This window comes from Barbus barbus, assembly GCF_936440315.1.
Source record: "Barbus barbus genome assembly, chromosome: 37".
Lineage (NCBI taxonomy): Eukaryota > Metazoa > Chordata > Actinopteri > Cypriniformes > Cyprinidae > Barbus > Barbus barbus.
The window spans coordinates 13,030,025-13,049,187 of record NC_136715.1 but is presented as its reverse complement, the minus strand read 5'-3'; the positions used below and the strand labels follow the sequence as shown (position 1 = coordinate 13,049,187).

General features: G+C 36.8%; 1 protein-coding gene across 3 annotated transcripts in view; it reads right to left on the bottom strand.

The window, feature by feature from the left end:
• Positions 1-18,195, bottom strand: part of LOC306856560 (pleckstrin homology domain-containing family G member 5-like) — a gene marked incomplete at its 3' end in the record, with an annotated part of 39,349 nt that extends 21,154 nt beyond the window's left edge. The window contains exons 1-4 of one of the 3 annotated variants that reach the window (XM_079395914.1): positions 17,800-18,195; positions 9,737-9,816; positions 647-788; positions 373-472 (exon numbers count right to left, since the gene is read on the bottom strand). In XM_079395914.1, coding sequence (XP_079252040.1) covers positions 373-472; positions 647-788; positions 9,737-9,816; positions 17,800-17,854 — 377 coding nt within the window. In that variant the 5' untranslated portion in view covers positions 17,855-18,195. Of the gene's footprint in view, positions 1-372; positions 473-646; positions 789-3,489; positions 3,720-9,736; positions 9,817-17,799 lie in introns of those variants that run through there. The other 2 variants (XM_079395915.1, XM_079395916.1) reach the window with 2 other exon arrangements.
• Between the last annotated feature and the right edge of the window lie 968 nt (positions 18,196-19,163).

Here is a 19,163-nt window from a genome sequence, read left to right as displayed (position 1 = left end):
GCTATTTTAGTAATCATCATTCATTCTTGAAATCCCCCCTGCCCCCCATGTGCGTAACAAGCAAATATCAGATGTGTTGTAAGCTAAAGCTACTTAGACTTTCAAATAAAAATAATTGTGTAACTCTTCAGCAAGCCTGCCAAAAACATAGTTTGCACCCATTCATTTATAAGGCTGCTCAAGAGGTCAGATTTACGCTCTCTGTTCCATTTCCTAAAGCAGTTTGACCATCAAGAGGAATAGATAGTCTGATCCCAGATGTTCACCAGTGGATGACGCCACTGGAAAATACAAAGACTTCCTCTTTCATTATTACAAACATTAGCAAAACCCAAGCGTGTGCCCATAATATAAATGTGTAAAAGAACTGACCCTAGGTCAGAGTATCCATCCTCTCCATCCTCCATGTCGGAGGGAGGACCGGTGCGAGGCGGACAGGAACGAGTGGACACGTTCCGGGCCAGGATGGAACCTGTGGGGGAGAGGAAGTGAGGCAACACTAACATCCTGCCAGAAGCTGGTAATAATAATTAACCTTTACACATTCAAAGTGTCATGCTCGTCTTGGGGTTGGCTGACATCTATTTTCATTTTTTAACTGATTTAAAACTGCTAAAACAACTGATATGTTGAAAAAGAGCCTTACTTTGTGGTTGCAGGTCAAACCGTGGATGCCTGTCAAAGAGCATGCCGTCAGGGGCGACGGGATGGCACTTTGAGTCACATGACTCACAGAGGTGCAGTGGGCTGCCGTCTCTAAGGTCCTGACACGATGGGTGGTGACACACCTGAGGCATAAATCATACAGAAATAATGTAAAATTAGCAAACACAACAGTGTGAAATCAAACTGTGTGTGCATCATTTTCTTTTTGGCAATATGACCAAAACCAAATTTTTCTCAAATGTAACACTGATGTTTCTTCAAATATGGTTGCTTCTGGCCCCGCGGAATGAGAATAAACCTTCATCAAGCAATATTCATGCTTTAATTTGTTCATTTAATTTGTGCTCTAACAATTTTCAATCACATTCCATCATTTAACCATTATTTCTGAAAGATGTAAATCATTTTCACACAAAATATATTTAAATGGGGGGTGTTTACTAAGCCTATGGTGTTATTTATTCTGAAAGCTCCAAAATATCCTTGTGTGTCAATCCAGCTCAGTTCAAAACAGTTTTTAAAATTCAATAGACTAATCCATATTTTGGTAACACTTTAGTATAGGGACCAATTCTCACTATTAACTAGTTACGTATTAACATGCATATTATTAACATATTGGCTGTTTATTAGTACTTATAAAGCACATAATTATATTCCTAATCCTACCCAATACCTAAATTTAACAACTACCTTAATAAGCAGCAAATTAAAAATAAAAATAAAAAGTTTATTGGGGCAAAAGTTGTAAATGGTTTGTTAATAGCGAGAATTGGACCTTAAAATAAAATGTGAGTAACTTTACTTCTATAATCTAAGTGTTATAAAGCTAAGATAAGACTTAAACAAAATCTATACACAAAAGGCAATTGTTTATTTAGCATTATTTAGCACTTCTGCAGTAAACAAGCAAGTATCAAAGAGTATCACAGTATCAAAAAACAAATCATGATGGCATGGTAAAATATTTCCAAGACAGTCACATAAAAAAGTTGAAATCTGTTAGTTTGAATAAAAATCAACCCTTTAGACACAAAAACTGCCTGCTGTGCTATTATGCAACATTATGTTACCATAAAGCTCAACATACCCTCAATTTATATCATCAGCACTCTTACCAAAGGCCATTTGAGAGTCAAGTTGTAAGGCCAACAGCAGCAGGAAATAAAGTGTGGAAAGATAGAAAAAGAAAAAGGGATTAGGACCTCCTGGTTGTGTGCTTCCTTCTATTGTTCTCCTGATATGCTTCACAACAGAAGCAGCTCACACTAAGCAAAAACCTGAGCCGTCAAATGAAAGGTGGCGATTTTTCTCTTCATGGCTACTTCTCAATCAAATTCGGTACAGATCAAATGAAATCCACTCAAAAAATATTCAAGCACACATACTCAAGCTAAACCTTCTGAAGGTGCCAAAACAAACGCGTCTCCATGCTGAAGTAGTGACGAAGCGCCTGTGCACTTTCTGAGAGAAAACCACAAGAAGTGAGTAAGCAAGACAGAGGGCATGTGCCAGCAAACCCCAACCAACAATTGGAGACGAGCAACAGGAAAATGGGCAGATTGTAGCGGTTATATAATCTCAAAAACCACACACTGAAAACTCATCATTATGACTGAAAATGAGAAGACTTGCATTCATGAGCAATTATATTTTTATCTATTTTTTTATCAATATAGCTTACAGCTGGAACAAAGCAAAGCCAGATTGCAGCTCATAAGTTAAAATTTAGGGCTAAATAAGGCTAAGAGGAATTACTGCCAAGCCAAACTGTTACTTTATCCTACCTGGGACTTTTTCCCCCCTATTTTTCCTTTGTCTTCTTACTTGAAATGCATTTGCAATGAGTTACAGTAAGGAAAAAATCTTGCGAAAGCCAGGAGAAGGACTCTGAAAGCTGAAACAATGCATTTTTGTTTCTTTTGTTTGAGCTTGTCTTATTTGTTTTGTATACTTCAAAATGAATATAATTTTTAAACACTTCCAAATTAATAAGTTTTGAAGTCAAGAAGAATAACATTAAGCCAGGGGCCATTGTTGCATCTATCATTGCAATATAAAATTATTCAGGTATGTGCCACTGCTAATGATCTCCTATCAAAGGCCATGTGAGTATTTCTCATGCACACACACAAAAGTCTGATGAAAAATACAATATAACAGTAATATTGTGAAATATTACTGCAATTAACATTTTATATTACTATCAATGTTGAAAACAGTTTACACACACACTAATATAACATCTTACATTATCTTCTATCTAAAGATCTGCTTAAAGCCAAACAGCATGGTAAGGTTTACAAGGCCTTGTAATTACAAAATCCGTCTTTAGTTTTGCCCCACATGACCCACTAAAGTCATGTTAATAAAATCAGCTTGTGATTATCTTGTGCCTGGAGAGGGCTGGAAAAAAAGTCCATTATTGTTCTCTACTCGCAGTTATCACAACCTAAACAACCTCAAACAATCTTAAAACAGTGTAGACCAATATTTAAAGGTCACTGTAAGAAGAAAAGTGATTAAAATGACCACAACGTGCAATGTCTACGAAACAATAAGGTATGGCACCATGACTCTGAACAAAAAGCCATTGAAGAAAAGCACACAGACTTTAGCTACCTCTTGGATAACTAAGAGAGAGAGAGAGAGAGAGAGAGAGAGAGAGCGCCAACTCTGTCGTTAGTTTGGCTATGCCTCATTTATCTGAGAACTTTCACACATCTGTGGTAAAAACCGCTGCTCAGAGACTTTTTAATAACAACCATAAAACCTCAGCTGTTGCTGTGAAATAACATACAATAATGCATTCATGACACACACCTGATGCCGGTGTCACACACATGTGCGTGTATGTGTCTGCCTGTCTCTCTCTCCCCTGAAGTGACGGTTTCTCAGTGGTCTGTAAGAATGGCAGAGAACGATGTAGAGTCTCAGGACAACTCGATGCTTTGAGCGCCCAACGCCCCCCTCTCTTGCTCTCGCTCTCTCCCCTTTCCACTTCCCTTGCTTCCTTCCTTTCTTACTGGCTGCTTCTGAACAGCTCAGAGTCTGTGTGTGTGTGTGTGTGTGTGTGTGTGTGTGTGTGTGAGAGAGAGAGAGAGAGAGAGAGATTTAGGTAATTCAGATAAAGCAGCTGTGTGTACCAACTAATAGATCTAAAAGAGGGTGTAAGAGCAGTTGCGGTTTTCCAGCCACACTGATTTTGCCTTTAGCCAACCACCCATACAAAAAAAAACCCCCAAAAAAAAAACACATAAAACTCTGCCTTACTTATAATCTTTCATTGCCTATTCTCATTCTCTGTTCTCATTTATACTTCAGTCATTTATCATTTACAGTGATCAGATGAAACATGCAAATGCATGTACTGTAGGTGTACTATTAGTGATAGGCTAACATTTCTGCACTGTAATCTTAAATCTGGCCGTTTTAAGATTATCAGCACTAGTTGAGTCTGTCTGGTCCCTTTAAGGCAAATCAATCCATTCGGTGGCCATGTTACTGACCGACATATACAGCAAGTATAGCTCCTGTTACTGGGAAAAGACAAAAAAACTGCAAAACAGGATTACCAGTTAATTAGCATGTGCATTCTAATTAAAGAGAGCATGCATGCTAATGAAAACATACTTTCTCTTTTTTTTGTGCATTTTAAGCAAAAATTGTATAAAATATGCACAACTGTTTTTAAAAAATGTATCATATTAAGAAATTCTTCTTGAACACCAAAACAACATATGAGAGTAATTTCTAAAGGATTATGTGAAGGAAAATTCAGCTTTGCCATCACAGGAATAAATTACTTTTTAAAATATAATTGTAATAATATTTCATATTAGTATTATACAATTGCAGCCTTGGTGAACATAAGACATTTATAAAAAAAAAAAAAAAAACAAGTAATAAAAAAATCTTACCAACCCCAAACTTTTGAATGGTAGCATAACATTGGTCTCATGACATTGGTCAATTTTATTTACTTATATATTTATTTATAAATAAATAAAACTGTGCATGCTGATTAAAAAAATCTTCATCTAGAAAATTAAGAACATTTTAAGAACATTATACACTGTAAAAGACGTTAGGAAATACATAACATTTTAAATGATGAGTAAATACAGTGGTGTGAAAGTCTCTGCCCTTTTCCTTAGTCTTAGTCATTTCTATCTTATATTGACACCAACTCTCTCCCACCATCATCTACTTCAGACTCTTCCCAGAGTACACCCCTACAGGGGGCTGGGTCATGTGGTGTCAGGATTTCCTAAATAAAAACAGAGTCTTTGAAGCCTGCGGCTGTGCTTACTTTTACCAAATACAGAATATTACAGTATCAAAACCCCCTTTATTTTACTTTCTCCATCCTTCCTCTCTTTCTTTGTCTGTGCTTTATATAGCAGGCTGATGTAAGGCCTAATAATGTCCCAATTCATAAAATACTGCGCCTTATTAAAGTCACAAGAACCTCAGAATGATAAAACTACAATGCGCAAACATACCAAACTCAAAACTCTTTTATAACATGCCTCAGAAAAAAAAAACAAGACTATAAAAAACTAAACAAAACAGCAAAGTATGTGACAGGTCAGGTAAAACATGCCCCAGAGACAGCAATCTCTCAGAAACACGGGAGACAGAAGTGTCCTCATGAAGGACATTTCCAACAGTTAAACGTCACTTTTGAATCCATTTCCTGTTTTTACTCAACCCTGAATCCACAACAACTTCCTGTGGCTATGTCTCTTGGCCTTCCCTTATGAGGACTGGGATGTGCAAGAGGACTATAACTGTGATCTCACTGTTTGTCCCTCAGTGAATAATGGGAAGTGCTCAAACATTTGAAAAATGTCCTGGGTTAATCAAGGTATCACATTGTACCTTTTCAGTAAACATTAGTAAACTACATTTTATACGAGAGACTGTTTATAGCATCTAAATAATAGCTTATTTAATATATCAATGTTATATAATTAATTAATTAGAATATTTTCTGCTCTATTCTTTACATATAAAGAGGTATACTACATTCAGATTTGGAAAATAAAATAAAAAAATAGTATGTTGATCCTATGCACTCATCAAAACAACTGACGTTTGGCTTTATTTCAAAGCATGTCGTCATTACACATGAATATGCCTGAGGCAATGAAGTTTCCGATATCTGATGCAGAGCTGAAATTTTACTCCTTAGGGGTTATGCATTGTTCATCCGGTCTTAATTCTCACTTGGTGACATCAGAGGTCTCCTTTAAAGGAGTGAACGAGAAAGGAGAGAATTAGAGATCTCCATGCTGACAGTCTGTACAGCATGAAATATGAGAGGAAATTTAGGTTGTTTTCACATTTGTTCTAATGTTTTCACATTTGTTCTAATGTCAGTACCACTGGGAGAAGAAGTTATTTAAAGCTGAATCATGTCTATCTATCTTGTGTCTTTCTTCCTCTATTACTGCCGTAAAACAGTATTGTAAACAATGACTGTTTCCAAAAGGTTTCACAAAACACTCAGACTCATAGTGCCTTTTAATCTTCATACATACAAAAATAGAATGTTCTCAAAAGGATTATTTTTTTGGAGAGGGGGGGGGGGGGGTAATATCAGCTTTAGCTTACTTATGGGTAAAAATTTCTCCTTGAAATATGGTACACACAAAGTAGAACTTTTCCTAGTAGCTGAGTATTATTGCTCCATCTGGTGGTAGAAAGCAGCAGTGAGGCTTCACAATCCAAAGCATTCCATTAACACTAATTTAAAATGCACTTTTCACTTCTTTTGTCCTTGAAATATTTTAGGCAGTGCATAAAGTTTTGAATGTGTGCATCTCCTGAGACTGCTGTGCTACAGGTGACGGTTCAGTTTCTTCTCACGCTCAGCTGTTAGGTAACACAGAGACAGACATAAAGCAGTGACAGAGGAGACAAAGCACAGACCTGCTGCTGAAGATGAAGTTATCGGAGTCTGAGAACCAGCTAAGGAAAAGACACACAAAAGAAGATATTTTGAACAAGGTTCAGTGCTGTTTGGACCCCGTTGACTTTCATTGTATGGACAAAAAACACTGACATTTATTTTTAAAATACCATATTCCTCAGAAAAAAGTCAGAGGTTTAGAACAACTTGAAAAATTCATTACAATTTTCGTTTGTGGGTGAATGATCAATTTAATTAGTTAATTTCATGGTTGTGAGCTTCTTGGTGTCTTTAAAATTACTTTGTGAGGAAAATCCATAGCGACGAGATGCTAGGTTAACCTCAAGCCAACAGATTAAAAATATTATTGAAGACTGAAAAGCAATTAACCTACTTTTCTAACTGAACTCAAGCCTTTGAAGCCAAGACATTGGCAACCCTGTGACAATGCAACATTCTGGCATTTTCATGAAGAAAGTTTCTGAAAGACATCATTATTCCATCTGCTAACCCATAATACTCTGTCCTGCTCCATCTTAAGTGTCTTTGTAAGCAGCACATTCATCTTTTACAACGCAAATTACAGTCAGCTGCTAATGTCTGTGTTTATTATAGTGCAGTCACTGTTTAGTCTGTGTTTGTGTAAGGGATAAGGATGGCCGGCCTATTTCACAACGTTTTCACACACACATTTACACATGCACACAAGCATGCAAATGCACACACACATAAATTATCAATGCATAAACAGACACATGCTCACATGGTGCTAAAATATTACAGATCCTCTTCTGTGTTCATGTGGAATTAATCTATAATGGATCCAGTTTTGTTACATACTTTTGTTTACATACAAGAAAACAGACAAACTTAAAGCTGAAGTGTGTAATTTCTTGCTTCTAGCTACCATTGGTCAGAGAAACAGTATCACACTTTTCGGGAAAATTAATCTATCAGTGATTTACTTAATAAACTTGGCATTTTATATTACAAATTATTGCTTTTGTTTCTCTTTTACAAGACATTTTGGATGAAAGCGTCGCCTAAATATGAAGGTCTGTTTCCACCATTGATTAAAAAAGTAAAGAATGGTTATTGCGACTTTTTATCTCGCAATTCAGCATTTTTAGAAATTCTGAGTCTCTGTCTCACAGGAATTGCAATTGCAAGAAATAAACTCAATTAAAAAAAAAAAGCAAGTCAGAATTGTAAGATATAATCTCAGAATTCTAACTTTCTTTCATCCAAATCCTGAGGTTTCATTTTACAATTCTGGGTTTATATCTCCTAGTCCTGATCTGATTTTTTGTTTTTTCAGAATTCTGAGTTTACATCTCGCAATTCTTGGTTTATATCTTGCAAATCTTTTTTCCTCACAATTCTGAATTTACATGTGACCATTCTGACTTTTTTCTTGCATTTGCAAGTTTAGATCACAATAAATTCAGATATAAATTCAGAGTTGCGAGAAAAAAAATCTAAATTGTGAGATACAGTATATATTCAGAATCCCGGGGAAAAAAAGAGATCAGAGTATTTTAACATTAAAAAAAACACACTTCACCTTTAAATGTCAGTTAGCAGGACGAGCAGTTAAAGGTCAACAGCAAACTATCGTCATCATCTTTGCGTATTTTCACCTCTTGACCCCTTGCAGGAGACAGGAAGAACAAACCTACATGAAACTTGTAGTGCACTAGAGACAAGCCGCAAAGACCACAAAACATAAACAGACTTATACACGCACACTTAAACTCTACTTCGTTCTTTTTCAGCAGAAACCTTATCAAATAAACAAGAGTCCCTCTCATCTTTCCATATTTTAAGGGTAATGATATAAGCGTGTTCCTGGTTCAGATAAAAACATTGGGTACATTAAGTTAAGTCTGGCATCGATCAGAGAGGACTAGAAACAGAAGTGTTTACCCAGAGACTCTTTTCAAAAGCTTGCTAAAGTTCAAAGGACACTGGCAAAGTTGAGTTGACAGGACATGTAGGACACCAAAAAAACAAGCAAACATCACTGTGATGTCCTATAATGAATCAGACATGTTCCGTGTAAACAAACTTTATTGGTATCCTTTATACAGGGTTTATCTGTATCCAAAGTTTGCAGCGGGCTGTTACTGGCAATTATTTTTGCATACAGAAACTGTCAGTACACTCATCTGTACCTGCTCAACAAGATAGGCTGCCTTGTTGATCTTACTAAACAAAAGACTGCTAGTCTCGGAAACCAGGTTTGATAATCTGCAATATTTTGACCAATAATCGTCCATTCAGATGTGAGCTGTAACTGAATCCGACTTGTACTTCAGTTGTCTCTGCGATGTTTAGATGTTTAGATGTTTTTTAACTGAAAAAGGTGATTGTTTTTTTTTTGTTTGTTTTTAATCAGTGCTTCTCAACTGAATTATATGATTTATCTCTCTCTCTCATATATATATATACACAAACGAGGGGAATACTGGCACATGTTTTTATCCAATTTAAGGTTACTGTATCCAATACATCAGTATTCATATTGTGGCTGCATTGTAATCTACGATTTTAAAGGTAAAGGAGCACCTGTTAAAGTACAAAAGTGAAAAGTGTTGGTAATAAATAAGCACCAGGTTTGCCAGTGACAAAACAATGAGAGTGACTGATGTTTAAAAGAAAGAGGTGCACAGGAAGGAATACACTGACAATTTAGTCAAACCAGTTTGGCAATGGTCCCAGGACAATAAAGTGCGATCAAAAACAGACAAACAGAGAGACATAAGAGAGACAGTGCATAAAGGGAGAGAGAGAACAACAGAAAGGGAGAGACATATTGTGTTTTGTGTAAGCGTGTTTACATGCGAACAGCCTCATATACCCTACAGTAATCTCTCTTTTCCATGCCTGCATCCCCAGACTCCCAGGAGAAGGCTGGTGAAATGTCGCCTATAACATCATATCCGTCCTCTCGCCACTGAACTTTCAGCAGCACAAAGACAAACAAATCTTTTGTTTTTCCTGTCAGTTCCCTTAGCACACATGCTGACAAATGATTATTGTGCTGGAATATCCCATGTAATAAATGCAATTGGCATGCCTAAGAGTCCACAAAACCACTAAGAGGTGAACATTTACCAGCTCGCTTCCCTGTGACACATTCTGATGGCTCACCTTGGAAGCAAGCCGCCGTTCGGGACAGTTGGGATGCTGACACAAGATGCCAGTTTTCTCCTCCTGTACAGGCTTCTCACCTGAAACAACATGCAAACAGAGATTAAAGATCAACCAAATGTGGGAGGGAATTAAATGCAAGGTCCAGTTGTAAGCCAAACTGGAAAGGCTTAAGGGTGGGCAACATGAGTCATTTTATTTCATGATAACGATATATATCGAGTTATAAATAAGAAATACATAAATTGCATAAAGTAATCAAATGTATAAAAACACTGCATATTCTTCACTGTGTAAATAAATATATATATAATATATATTTCTTCTTATTAAAGTTACAAAAGTGATTTAGTTAAGAACAATGAGAGATTTTCTGTTTTCTGTTGTTTGATTAACATGACTGACAGACAGCAGGAATATTAGACTGCTGTCACTTTAAGAGCTACCCAGATCCAATATACTGTTATACATGTGTTATACATTGCCAAGCTTCGAAACATGCTCCCTGTTTCTGATGCAGAAAAGCTAGTTCATGCATTCATGACCTCTAGACTGGACTATTGTAATGCACTGCTAGCTGGTTGTCCTGCATCTTCAATAAACAAGCTACAGATAGTCCAAAATGCAGCGGCTAGAGTTCTTACCAGGTCCAGAAAATATGATCATATTACCCCAATTTTACAGTCTCTGCACTGGCTACCTATTAAGTTCCGTATCATTTACAAAATATTATTACTTGCCTATAAGGCCCTAAATGGTTTAGCTCCTGCATACCCAACTTGTCTTATACCACGCTACAATCCAACCCGCTCCCTAAGGTCGCAAAACTCTGGACTTTTGGTAGTACCTAGGATAGCAAAGTCCACCAAAGGAGGTAGAGCTTTTTCACATTTGGCTCCCAAACTCTGGAATAGCCTTCCTGATAGCGTTCTCTGTTTAAATTCTCTGACACACTCTCTCTGTTTAAATCTAGATTAAAGACACATCTCTTTAGCCAAGCATTCACATAATGCATTTTATAATCTTGTACTGCAGTTATATCTGATCAAATGTACATTATTATTATTCTTTAGCTTGGGTTGAACAAATCATTTTTGCTTCGATGGAACAGCAGCTACGCTAATTATGTCTCTATTTGTTTCTCTGTTTCCGTCACGAGATTAACATCCCGTGGTAACTAGGAATTACAGAAGCTTCAGTCTGGATCCAACTCTTAAATGATCTGAGATGACCGAACACCTGAGAAAAGATAATGCCAACCCCTCAGAGGATCTCAGAGGATGCCAACGCTCAGACAACATACAGAATTACCAAATTTTGCCATAAGTTAAATATATTAAGGTTCTGCAATATATAAATATATTGTGGAAACTTAATTTCCTGTAGAGCTGCTTTGCTGCTTCGCTTTCACTTAAGACCTAAATTACTGTGTTTATGAGAATACTTGCAAATACGGGCATTTTGACACTTACAAGTGTGTGTATTTAACCGTTCAAGGCCTATAAAGTGGCAAAAATAACTCCCACACTATACTCAATACTCCCACACTCTATGAGCACCATCTTCACGTGCACGCACCTCTCTGACAGCTCTCAGAAAGTGTGCATATAGAAAAATGAGTTCTCTTTCACTGCTGATTGCATTTCAATGGCTTAAAATCCCTTGTTTTTAAACTGCAATGCTTAAAATGAGTGCAAATGATAGGTTTTCATGACCACATAGCACAGCAAAATCATGTGAGCGTGTAACCATGATAGAGACGATAGTCCAACATCTCTACCAGTTGACAAATTTCTACCGGTTAATCATGTCGACCAGTATATCACCAATTTAATGGAAACAATGGTCTAGTCCATTGCCCAGATTATGATTGCTTCCCTTGTCCTCATTTGTAAGTCATGTATGTGATCACACATAAAGACTAATTACTACTAAAATAAGGTCTGCCGTAACATTACTTGGAGACTTTCACATTATGCTTAAACATAATTCACACACAGTCCTCAAAAGTGAATTTAAACTGCTCTTTGAAAATGTTGCTGCAAGCAAATTGCTACATAAGGACTACAATAGTTGTACAATCTGAATCATCAAGTATGTAAACTCACATAATAATGAATATTTTACAATTGCATAGCACATTTCACAATGAAACAAACTAAAACATTCCAAAAACCCATTAGAAATACCAGAGAAAACTATGCTAATTCTCTTCCTAGCTTCAAGGCCACCGACTGAACAGCTCTATATGGAAGTATCAAGTATCCAGGAGTAATATAAAGAAGATAAATGAAGCAGATAAATATGATTGAGACATTTCATACTAGGGTACCATGGAGAGACTCTTGTGAACTCGGTAAGCCTGTGGGGGATATGTCCTTGGGCATGAGCCAAAAGACATAACAGCAATATGGGACGCAAAAAATGAGGCAGCTTGAGGATATGCAGGAGAGAGCAAGTGAAAAAAGCAACTCAATCAGAAAGCCCTAGACTACAAACAAGATCTAGCGATACAACTCAACTGCTTGATATGTTGATCAAACAAACTGAATGTCACTATAAATGTAGCCTATAACTTGATTTAGCCATGACATCCCTTCCTTCAGCCATGCCGTTAAGTCCATAAAGACTATTAACTACCAGGGTACCAGGAAAAGATGATTACAATGACAATAAATATTAAACTTTTAAGATGAGGGATTGACTAAAAACTGAAGAACTGGCAATAAACCAAAAGGAAAAAGGAGAGAAAAACAGACAGAGCGAAAAACGTTGGCAGAAATCTGAGATTTCCAGACATTACAAGTTTGCTGGCAGACTGGTTGATTTTCCTTTCAGTGATTGCAGTGATATTCTACTTACCTAGAAACCCACAGGTTTTAATGAAAAAAAAAAAAAAAAGTGTATGATTTTTTTAATTGATTTCACCTCTCATTCTCCTTTCTAGCAATACTGCCACTTCAAAACCAGTTAAACAGTCGCGATTGATGTTTACGGAGTACAGACAACCATAGACAAGAAACCAACTTATAAATTATAAATGTGGATCTAGGATAAGTGTAAAGCAATACACTAAAGGCAGTATAGCAAAAATAAACAGACAAAGGTTTATTCATGAAACAGATGAAAAAATTAAGAGAACAAACTTTCTTACAAAAAGTAAGAGAACAAGGACATAAAAGTGTCAGAGGTTGAAGAAACGCCCCTTATTACAATAGTTGTGTGAATGTTTGCCATATTCATATAGCATAGCATTTACAAGGTACACAGTGCCTACTTCATCAAGGCACTGCTTTTTTTCCAGTATCCTGGAAGCAGAAGATCACCACATAGCCCAAGCCAGACTCTAGATATTATCCTCTACACTGCTCACATTCCATCTCCATACTCGCCTCCATTTCTCCATGAAGAATATTCCATTTCTCCTTCTTTAGTCAGACAGGCAGAGCAGAGGGCACCTCCTAAGAAATCCTCTATGTAAGGAATGTGCAGAATGCCAGGATCTGTTTTTCATGCCCCTTTGTTTACCCAGCTGTTTGCTGAAGTTCCTGAGGAGTGTTAAGCACATCTAATGTCTCAAGTGCTGGAACGGAAATATTTTATTTAATACTCGTTTCCTTTGCCTCCATTGCAGCAACAACAAGCTGATGCCATGGATGCCAGTATATGATTTGGAAGGTCTGAGAATGTCAAAACATTACCAGCTGTAGGGCTGGGAGGGAAGTTGTCACTGATTCTTTATTTCTGGTTAACAAATCCTCTTGCGTTTTGGGCTCAAATGAAATTAGGCGATAGAACCCGACAGCAACATTGGCTCAACTGATGCTGTGACTTTGGGGAGGCACAACCTGCTTATGTAATCATAAAAGACGGTCTGTTTTGGAAAACTATTTGGAAAAAATAGGTCCTTTTGAAAACTGTCATTTTTTGCAGTTCCATTTGGTGCCACTAGATTTAAGGTGCCACTGGTGCCACTAAAGATTTACGAAATAAGAAAAAGCCATTTATTTGACTGCAAAGACTAAAAGAGGCATAGAGTGAGTGATTAGACAGACAAAATACTTCCGGAGGCAAAGGTCAATCTTAGTGGGTCCTAATTGGGGCATTAGCGCACAGATCAAACAGTAACACTAAAACTCACTCTTTCTGCACTTTGGAGTCACAGTGGTCTCTAAAACTTTCTGACAACTTAGTGGAAACCAAACAGATGGTTCTACACAAAAGGTAAAAAAAAAAAAAAACATTTTTAGAAAAAAAAAAAGCCACTTTGTTCCACTAGATTTGGCACAGTTCACAGCCAAAATTAAATTCTATCATTATTTATTCACCCTTGTGTCTTGAAAAACCTGTATGACTTACTTTTTGTCCATGGAACACAAAAGGAGTTATTTATAGCAGAATATCCTTTGTTGTTGCTCTTTCTCTTTTATGGGGATCACTGATCTTCTAAGCAACATTTTCAGCGAGTGACTAAAACTTCAGCCAATTCCTCACACAAAACTTTCACAAGATTTCGAAAATTGTGCATTTGTTGTTTGGATTACTTTTATTGCATATACTAGTCATTCAATGAAAACACATTTAAGAAGAAACATGGCATGGGAAATTAGGTACAATACAAAGCCCATCCACATTAAACTTCATGAAATATCTTCAAAAAATACAAACAAACTACTTTAAAAACAATTTCTCATTTTACTTATGAAGGTAAAAACAGATGACGATTCAACCGAACTGTCTCACACTATTCGCCATTCAATTAAAATCTCTTACCACAAGACTTCTGGGTAATGTCCATGAGGGAGGTCCAGGTGTACTTCTCCACCCCCAACTCACTCTGTGTACATGGCACAGTTTCCAGTTCATAAGACCCATGTCGTCGCCAGTAGAACATTCTGCCTTACAATCCAAGTACAACCGATCAATCTAACACCACATCTCACTTGTAAAGATCAAGATGATGTTCTTCACACCTTGAACCAAACGTCAATCTTTTAGATATTACTGCTCTTCATGTTTCTCCATATTACAGAATGCACTAAAACCTGAATGAGTTCTCTTATGGAGAAAAGTTCTCAGAATACTGGATTTCTCTAAAGTTTCCAGGCAGGGTGCTTTGGACTTTGTGAGCCAGTATGTGAAGGGGAAAAAAGAGGGGGGGCTTGACCCACACATTACGCCAGACAAGCGATGCATTCATCCACATGTGAAGTGCATGCTGGGATGTGAGGGAGACTTGGACCTGTGACTTTTCAGAATGGCAAGAGATACAAAGCTGCCTTTTGAGATGTCCACCTACTTGTAGCCCACAAACTGCATGCATCTCAAAGTTATAGTATCATATAGAGCAGAAATCATGGTTCACAAACACAACTCACAGTCAGGGATATAGAAAATAATGGAGGATGAAAAACTTTCAAAAGCAGGTTTTGTGAGTTGAAAGTGAGAAAGGGTTAAGATAAAGATTAAGAGAATAGCTGCAAGAGTTCGTGAGTGCCTTCCAGAACCCCCACAATTTCTAATTTTGCTCTAACAAATTAGAGAGTAGCATGGGAGAGTCTTAGCTGTTGGGATCCAACATTTCCAGCCATATGGTAGTGATTTGGAGCAGTGTGACGTGCAGGAGTTAGTTTTAATGGCCAGGCTTCCAGTGGCAGTCAAGCCAATACGCCGCAGTCTCAGACTCTTTCAGCTTAATCATTCGCTGGGACATATACAACAACACAGCTCTTTTGATCTTCACCAAGACATTTCTCTATATGAGCTGGTGTATGACAACGTCTTTTATATTTTAGCTTGTTTCATCTGGCTATTGCATTAAATAATCATGGTCAAACTTTATTGATGAGGCATACTAGTTTTGTTTCTGCTATACTGTATGTTGCTCTGTAGCTGTTGTTTGACTATTTAAATCATTCATCTGCAGTATTGTTGTTTACTTATGATTCTTAGTGCACAAAAGGGTTTAAATAAAGACTAAGACTGTCAATCAATAAAAAATAGAATTATTTAATCAAAAGAATCTATCATTTCACAGATAAAAGCAACCAAAAGAAGATAACCGAAGATTTTAAAATGTGGCAGACAAAATCATTGAGGATACGTTATAGAATCAATCATTTAGTTTTATTATGTCTTTATTAACCTATGTCTATCTATCTATCTGTCTGTCTACCTATCTATCTTTTGGATATAAATAAATAAATCCATTTAAAATGTAAAAAATATAATATTACAAATATTATCTTTTCATTTTAATTATTTTCATTCTTAATTATTTATTTAAATTTTATAATTGTACCAAACATAATAAAAAAACACTTTTGCTACAGCCACCCACTATCTGTCTGCATTTGATAACACATTAGCAACCTGAGTGAGATATAATATAATATACCAATATTTTCAATTTGTTTAAAGGCTAATGCTCATCACATACCATACTTTCACATACCACCCAACTTGTTTGCAGCATTTCATTTTGCTGGTCATAATGTTATCTTCAGGTCATGATACTCAGCATGAAAAGCATATGTTACCACCAGCATGTTGGCCACACATGAAAGAACACTGTGGTGTGACAGCTACTACAGTCAATTATAATAACTAAACTAATCCTCTGATCTGTGATTCTCCTGACATTGTTTATCTTTGTTTAAAACACTAGCATTAGGACAGTCATGCAAATGGTGAACAGGCCAGTCGACCTGAAACTAGTAATGGGCTTGGTTTGGAGGCTAGATGGCAAATTATTCAGCCAAGTGACAGTTCTCAGATAGACAAGACAGTTCCATGCAACGGTTCCTATTCAAAGCCAGGTAAACAAGTCTATATTACTGGTGTTCTTCAACATAAATTCAAAAGCTTAGACTATATTTGACATTATTTTAAGAAATACCACTCAATAGCTTCAATGATAAACTGTGAGATTCATAAAAGCTACATTTGTTAGTTTGAAGTTTGGATTTAATAACCATGGCCCTGGACCTCACAGACAGAACATAAGAGGAATTTCCTTTGGATAGAAGAGTCACTTTGTTTTCACTGTAAAACTATTTTTATAGTTTATAGTTAAGGACTTCAAACTATTTATATTTGCCAAAAAAGAATGTAAAATAATGAAAAACAACTATGAATGAAACTAGTTGCACATTATTTTTTTTGGTCAAACTTAAATGGGAAATCTAGAGAGAGCTTTAGAACGGAAGGAAATTAATTTTACTATTTATATTTAATAATATTAATACTGACCATCGAATTATAATTGTCACCATTTATAATTTGCAATCATTTCACACTTTTGGTAAAATCAGCTGGTCTATCTATTATCTGGACAAATAGTTAATATAGAGTTTTCAACGTTTTTGTATTTCTTATCACTGCGTCACCATTGCAACAAAGGCTACTTTTCTAACTTTTTCCATGTTTTTTTCCATACTACACGCGATCTTTGTTGAAACAGAGCTGCTGACTGTTGAAACAGAGTGAATCACGTTTCCTTATGATAAGCCAGTAAAGAGGTAAACCACAGAGCTGTCTACCTGTCACAACATACTGTAAATACAATTGATCCCAAATCTAATACTGAGGAATGAGAAAAGCCAAGAGTGGCTGGATTTAAATAGCCAAAAAAAGGAAATAATCCTGTACAGACAGACATTACCTACAGTACAGTACAGTAGCCTAATTACGAGTTATAGCCTTGCCAGATTATTTTCAGTTATCAAACATACGGTCCAGAAATCAGTTAACTATAACCATACAGTGTCTGACTATATTAGTCATTACACATTTTTATAATCATACTTCTATGATGATTTTGCAACATCTTTAAAGTTCGCATATCATTCATTCTCATTAAATGGAAAAGAGCGACTGGGACATCCAGCAAAATTATATGACATGAGTAAATGAATACAGAATTCAGAACTATCCCTTTAAGACATCCTCAAAATGTATCGCGTCAGCACGCTGTTTTTAGCCACAAAGAACCACTATATACAGGTACACCTTTTTATTTTATTTTAATTGCAGTCTAACACGTAAAACAAAATTCCACTTACTTAGTCGCAGACGGAGCCCAAGCCAGCTCTTAGGTGGCGATCCGTATCGATGCATTATGTGCTATTAACCATGTGGCTTAATTTCCAAGTTCGGCGTGTTCATGTGTTGTCCTCAGTGACCATAACCTCCTCTGAGTATCAGCTGTAGAGCAGACATGAGCTCTGTGGCGTTGCTGGCAGTCCTCCAAAAAAACAAAGCGCCACACAATTCGCTTTAACCAAGTTTTATACTGTTGACATGTATATTTCATGTATAATCTGTAATGGTCCTTCTAGTATAGCGCAAAACTATTACGTTTCTTTAAAATGTCTTATCTGTATGCTTGAGTTACCACGTCGTCCAAAGCACTTCACCTTGCGTGCGCTGCGGAGACACAAAAGGACCTGTTGACTGTCGTTGACGCACGACGTTTGTGTCTCCTTTCTGGCCTCAAGGTTTACTGAAACTTAATTGAATTGCGTTGTAAGAACGTGGCATATCCTCTTTCAAAGTCAACATGACATCTTTTTTATCACACACAGCTTTGTGTCATGTTTTTTTTTTTTTTTAAAGACATGCTATTCCACAAAAAACTGTCTCCATTTGTTACCACCAGCAACTTCATTGGGTCTCACCTACTTTACACACAACCTCCACTCCCCATCCTCACTTGTTTTACGTGGCAATCTGGACATTTCCTTTTATCGTTCAGACATGACATTTAAAGGCGAAGGTTACATTTATTCTGCTCTCCATTAATATACATCTACTCAATTTACTGCCACTCATTTCTGCACTTGACACATGACTCTCAGTAGCACACAATTCCCTAGAATATCATTATATGCTTAAACATTAAGATTTGTTCTCATCGAAATTACTAAAGTAGTCAAACATGTTCATTAGAAGGGTGTGACCCAATTTAAAGGCAAAGGTTACATTTATTCTGCTCTCCATTAATATACATCTACTCAATTTACTGCCACTCATTTCTGCACTTGACACATTGCTCTACTATATGGCACAGTGTTTATTACCATGTATAAGTACCATGTTAAAGGCAGGGTAAGCAATTTTACAAACACGTTTAAGAAAACTGAGTAGGGCCAAGTACCAAAACAAACTTGTAGCCAATCAGCAGTAAGGGGCATGTCTACTCATGGAGGAGAGAGCGTTCAGTGACCAGCCGAGCCGAGCGACAGAAAGGTAGAGATGGCAGATAGAGAACAAAAGAGGAAAACGTCTGCGGAACGATAAGGCAAGAAGTAGGGCCCGTGTAAATATCGAATCAGCTTTCCAGCGCTGGAGAGAACTCAAGGAGCGGAAGGCCTTCGATCAGACGCCGACGTTAATTTGTTTCTTCTCGATAGGTGAGTAACACTGT